At 34.6% G+C, this 6,729-nt stretch overlaps 1 protein-coding gene across 1 annotated transcript; it reads left to right on the top strand.

Moving 5' to 3' along the window:
* Positions 1-3,029: 3,029 nt before the first annotated feature.
* Positions 3,030-3,974, top strand: LOC110285857 (olfactory receptor 4A5-like). Its single transcript, XM_021152321.1, has one exon. The coding sequence runs from the start codon at positions 3,030-3,032 to the stop codon at positions 3,972-3,974; it is 945 nt and encodes a 314-aa protein (XP_021007980.1).
* The last annotated feature ends 2,755 nt before the right edge of the window (positions 3,975-6,729 follow it).

The raw sequence follows: 6,729 nt of genomic DNA, 5'->3' as shown, positions 1-6,729 counted from the left end.
GCAGAGAAGTGTGTTGTGTAATGTAACATAGAGTTATTATGCATGGTAGCTAAATTGCTTGATTGTGCTAGCTTACATTGTGTCATTTTCCTGTGGTGTATCATGTAATTTGAGTTGATGCTCCATTTTTCCTCTATGTCTTACTTCCTCCACTGCATGTCATTTAAGCCAATTCACCTTTGTCCACTTAACTCCCTTCCCTCTAATCCTACTGATTTCCATACACAGATTTGTTTCTACATTTATGTCATTGTAAATGAAAGAAAATATTCAATTGTCATTTTTGAGACTGACTTATTGAGCTTAACATCATGATCTCCAGTCTATAGCGTTTCTTTCAAATGACATAACTTCATCCATTTTTAATGCTTGTTTAAAAAATCTATTTTCTTAAAAGCATCTTACCTTTCACATTTCACTATTATTTTAAATGTATTTCACAATTAGAGTATAATTATATAACTTCCCTTTTCCCTTTTTTCCCTCCAACTCCTCCCTTGTCCACCTCACTACCTCTCTAAGTGAACAACTTCTTTCCTTTATCTCTCTTTAAAATGTTGTTAGCAACTGTATTAGATTACTTATTTCTTAAAACTGTTAACAGTAGTTTAAATTGAAGACATTCACATTATGTGGATTTTTTATAGAACAAAATCTTTTATAAGTTTGTTTAGTTTACATGCATTTGAGTATGATATAGTTTAAGAACCCTCTTTTTACTCTATTGTAAAGAGTTACATGAGACACTAGATTTACCCTAGTGATAAAGAACTGACCATGTAGACAATGTAGGAAATAACATATTAAAGAGACATTGGCAAACACATGTTATTTTATATTCCTATGTTTTATAGCAATTATGCATTTATTACCCTTTTGTCTTCAAGGACAACACCATCCTCTGAGTCAGATGGAAGTGGTAATGAAGATAAGACATGGGGAAGAGGTGAGGGGGAAAAGACACAGAGAAGGTGCATGCGTAGTCGCCTTTTCAAGAGAGCTCTGACTCTGTACAGGTCCTGCTTTACCATCAAGTGCATGTGAATGAATTTAACCTGCTTTCTTTAAGTTAAAATATATTCCTTCCAGGTAAATGTTGTTAGTACCTATGCATACTTAATGCCTTTGCATACTTAAATAGTTAAATTGAAGATATATATTTTTCATCTATGTCCTGAGGTGGTTCCTGAAGTATATGATACTATCCTTTGTATCCTAGGCTTTGTTTACAATCCTTTTTGACAGCAAATGTTTATAATTAATTCTGAGCTGATACTTTCTGTGAAACACTCAAGAGCATCAGCAAGAGCTACTGTCCATGTTAATTTCATCTGTGCTTCAGGCATTTTACATGAAAAAAATTAAATCAAATACTCTATAGAGTGGATGCTGATGTTTTCATGGTAAAAGTGATTAAATGGAGACAGAAGGATGGTGACATTGCTAGTGTGGAAAACTTCGTGAATGAACCTGATAAGACACTTCCATATGTCTCATGGGTCCACAGTGATTTCTCTTCCTTCCAGTGTGTCTTGGGTTCTATCACATGAATGAGAAAATTACAGTAATTATTTAGTCACAGTAGTTGCCACATCCCATTTATTCTTTGTTAACATTATTCAGGAAACTAATAAGTTTGTAAATTTCTATTTGATTATATAAATATGAAAAAAAGAATAAAAACTTCCCAGAAGAATCCCTATGTATAAGTCAGAAATACTAGTAGGGCCACATAGTTTTGACTAGAGGGGAGTTTAAATTGGCAGATTTAATCTTTTTATTTATCAAAGTACAAACTGAGATATATTTGTAAATACATTTAAATATGATCTTAATGGAGAATTTATCACATCGATTATGTACTTTTGATTGACTTATATATATTTGGTGTCCAGATGATGAACTTCTATTTGAACATTCTGAATTCTTAGGAAGCATTATATTTAAAGTCATGCCTCATTCTTCAGTATCTTTATGGTTTCTATTATCTCCTCTCTTACTCTCCTTACTAAGAGTCCTAAAACAAAGAGTTCTATAACAAAAGAGTTATAAAACAAATATACTAGCTGGAGACATCATAGTGGGTGTCAGTCAGAGGTGACTAAAAGTCAGGTGAAAATATTTGTGAAAATTCTGGTAATGTATTATTGTGATAAGAACTGATATGTGTATAGATTAAATGAATAAAACAATAGCTTCTGAAAGACCTGACAGAGACAGAAGAAATAACTGCAATGGGAAGTTTGTGCTATTTAATATTGGGGCTATTTGGTGCAGTTCAAATTCAGATTTTAGTGATGATATGAGAGATATACAAATAACAAGTGTTTTTTGAGATGTGGAGAATCTATGTCACTCAGTGAAATATAATTACCTTAAGATGGTTGGTACAGAATGGACACTATTTTGGATACAACACAATCATATTGTAAAGTATTCTTCACAAAGATTACCAACTAAAAATAGTGGCCATCTCTTAGTCAAATATTTAGTATTTGTTACCACCACTGTTTGTATTTTTCTAAAAAGGAAGAATCTTTCTCTGAATAGCTATTCTTATGCACATGAATAGAATTCTGTAGCCACAATACATAGCTTCATTGTACACACATTCCACACCTCAGTGGCTATGTCCTTTCATTTCAGGATATTTGGGTAGCATATGTGTTTAGCTAGTAACACTGCAGTGAACGTTTTTAGGTGGCTTTCCACTGAAGATGAAACCAGAGTAAAATGTGTTTTAGTAGTTTTAAATATATGAATGACTGAGATACCATCATCTACTTTTCTGTATGGTATTTTGCTGAGGTCTTGAGGTAGCCTTTATGACATTATTAAGAGTTCTTTGGTGATATTTATGAGAGGAACTCAATAGATGCTTACTGAACACCTAACTACAATTCACTTCAGCTAAGGTAATAATGAAGATATCTTTTATAACCAACAGATTCATGTTCTTGTTCACAATTAATGGCAAGACCTGCTTTCCTAATTTCCTGTCTCTGAAATAAGCCTCATAAGAAGAGTAAATGGGAAAGAATAAAAATGTTACAGAATTTATCCTACTGGGTCTCACTCAGGATCCTGTTGGCCAAAAAGCATTATTTGTCTTGTTTCTACTCATGTACATTGTGACCATGGCAGGCAATTTGCTTATTGTGGTAACAATCATTGCCAGCCCCTCCTTGAGCTCCCCAATGTACTTCTTCCTTGCCTATCTGTCACTCATGGATGCTATTTATTCCACTGCTATCTCACCCAAGTTGATTATGGACTTACTCTGCAATAAAAAGACTATCTCTTTCAGAGCTTGCATGGGCCAACTCTTTGTAGAACACTTATTTGGTGCAACTGAGATCTTCCTTCTGGTAGCAATGGCTTATGATCGCTATGTTGCTATTTGTAAACCACTGCACTATTTAACCATCATGAATCACCGGGTTTGCATTCTCCTGGTGGTGGCAACCTGGGTTGGAGGGTTTGCACACTCCGTGGCTCAAGTTCTCTTTGTTTATGATCTTCCTTTTTGTGGTCCCAATGTCATTGACCACTTTGCCTGTGATATGTATCCATTATTGGTGCTTGTGTGCTCTGACACCTACTTTCTTGGTCTTACTGTCATTGCCAATGATGGAGCAATCTGTATGGTGGTGTTTGTTATTCTGTTAGCCTCCTATGGAATCATTCTAAACTCTCTTAAGACTCACAGTCAGGAAGGGAGGCGCAAAGCCCTGTCCACCTGCAGCTCTCACATCATGGTAGTTGTCCTATTTTTTGTTCCTTGCATTTTCATGTATGTTAGACCTGTCTCCAATTTTCCTGTTGATAAATCAGTTACTATTTTTTATACAGTTGTCACTCCCATGTTGAATCCCTTAATATATACCTTGAGAAATTCAGAGATAAAACATTCTATGCTAAAACTCTGGTCTAAAATGTTACATTCAGATAGACTAAGGAAATCTTGTTGTTAAATAGGATAGTCTTTCTAGGGCAACAGCAGACAGTAAGTGGCCACAATGATTGTGCTTGCTCAATGAAATCACTAGGAATAGTTTTTTAAAAAGAATTATTTATTTATTTTATATATGTGAGTATACTGTCACTGCCTCCCAACACACCAGAGGAGTTCTTTGGAACCCTGAACTACCATGTAGTTGCTGGGAATTGAACTCAGGACATCTGGAAGAGCAGTCAGTGCTCTTAATTGCTGAGCCATCTCTCCAGTCTATACCAGGGATATTTTTAATATATAAAACATAAATGCAGAACAAGTTTTTGTTTATGCTTAGGGTCAGTTCAATAAAGAATTTCTGCAAGAGAAATAAAAGGCACTGAGTTTAGTTACTGTTACAATACATTTTACTTATTATTAAGATGAAAGAGAAAAATTAACTGGTTTTGCCCATCATTTTTCTCAGTTAAAACTCTTGTATGAAGAATTTACTCTTTTGGCTCCAAGATATCTATCCCCCACCCTACCCCTCCCACCAAGCTGGCCTTGAACTCACATATATCCACCTGCCTCTGTCTCAGGAGTGCTGGATTAAAGGTGTGCACCACCACCACCTGACCTAAGAACATTTTTTTTAAAAGAATTGGTGGTCTACGCCCTGGGAGCACTGGGTAGTCTGGCCAGCTGATGTTGTTCTTCCTATGAGGTTGCAATCCCCCTCTGCTCCTCCAGTCCTTCTACCAGCTTCCACACCACTGTCCCTGAGCTCAGTCTGATGGTTAGCTCAAGCATCTACATCTGCACTGGTCAGTTGCTGGCTGAACCTCCCAAGAAACAGTCACACCAGGTACCTGTCAGCAAGCGCTGCTTCACAACAGCAAGTGTTGGGGTTTAGTGTCTGCAGACAGGATGGGTCCACAGGTAGGACAGTCCTGGAATGGCTGGAAGAGGGTGAAGGTGGAATGGGGAGTTTGTGGAGGGGTAACTAGGAAGTGGGAGATCATTTGAGATGGATGTAAACAAATGGAATGATTAATTAAAAAAAATTAAAAGAATTGGAAGCTGAGCAATCCAAAAAAAAACAAAAAACCTCTTGTATGATGTAGAAGAAAATGGTTTATTATTTTTAATGAAGAGAATGATCATTTTGGAAATGTTTAATCACTTAATTCATTACAAAGAAATGTGGCTAATACATTCCTGTGACCGAGTGATGTTTTAGATGAAGTTTGTTATTGTTATGTCTGTACATAATGATATTTACATTGCTACATTATGAACATTGTTTTAGGCTTTATTCTCCAGGTGAGTGTCTATACCCTTCCATTTGAGGATATTTGGGTAATAGATTTGGGTAGCTAATAATACTCCTATTTGTTAGATAGCTTTCTGTTAAAAAATATTCAGATTTTAGTTCTTGAATATGACACTAAGTTCAGCTTACTAATTGACACATTCAATTTCACTATTACTCACGATAGTATTTTTTATAGTTTCTTTTTTATAGAGAAGAGTTAGAAAAGAAACATTTTACATAACTATCATGTTTCCTCATATTTGTTTTGAACTTCAATATTTCACTTGTGGAATTTAAATACTTTATATTAATATAATCACAAGAAAATTTTACTTAATTTGCATCCATATTGGAATATCACACAGCAGAATATAAAATTGCTGTTATTTTTATTTGGAAACCATCTATATTGGACAATTCTATTTTTACTTTGTATTGTTTTATAATAACTATTGATATGTATATTTAAAATATGTAATATGACATATATATAAGCAATAAAAGACTCAATTGAAGATATTATATTAGCCATAACTTTACATAGTTTATACACACACACACACACACACACACACATATATATATATATATATATATATATATATATATATGATCTCTTGATCAAAGAACAACTAAAACATACATATGTAACATTAATCCATTATAATGTAATATCATTATTTTTAATTACGTCCATTAGTGAGAGTATTCAAAGTAGCTAATTTAGATATGAAGAGTGAATAGATATTGAGGTTTGGTATAAAATATCTTCATTTTTCTTAGTGCATTGATATATTGAAGCTTTTATTTTAAAATGTATCATAATTTTATATATTCAATAGTATATGTAATTGATTCATATCTTTTAGTTTCTTATATTTTTATTAATTATTATATTAGTATTGAAATCATTGAATAACATTTTGCATACCTTCCCAATACCATTCTGATATCCTTTCCCAATGAGAATTTTGTTCATGGTGGTTAGGTTGTCCAGTATAGCATGGCCAGTATATGCACATAAAAAACAAAAGCAGACTCAGTCTGTTGTACTTATATATTTGTACATATACATACATACATGTTAGTTAGTTGATACTGCTGTTTTTCCTATGGGGTTGCCATTCTCTTCAGCTCCTTCAATCCTTCCCCTAACTCTTCCAAAGTGGTCCTCGACCTCAGTCCAATGTTTGGCTGTAAGTATATTCATGTGTCTCAGTCAGCTGCTGGTAGAGCCTCTCAGAAGACAGCCATGTAAGGCTCCTGTCTGCAAGTGCAACATGGCATCAGTAATGTGTTAGGGTTTGGTGCCTGCCCTTGGGATGGATCTCAAGTCATGACAGTCTCTGGATGTCCTTTCTTTCAGTCTCTGCTCCTTTTTGTCCCAGCATTTCCTTTAGAGAGGAACAATTCTGGCTCCCAAAATTTGAAGATAGGTCAGTGGCCTCATTCTTTCCCTGGGCTTCCTGTCTATCTA

Source organism: Mus caroli, chromosome 2 (genome assembly GCF_900094665.2).
Source record: "Mus caroli chromosome 2, CAROLI_EIJ_v1.1, whole genome shotgun sequence".
In the NCBI taxonomy this organism is placed as follows: domain Eukaryota; kingdom Metazoa; phylum Chordata; class Mammalia; order Rodentia; family Muridae; genus Mus; species Mus caroli.
This window is presented reverse-complemented; position numbering and strand designations above follow the sequence as displayed.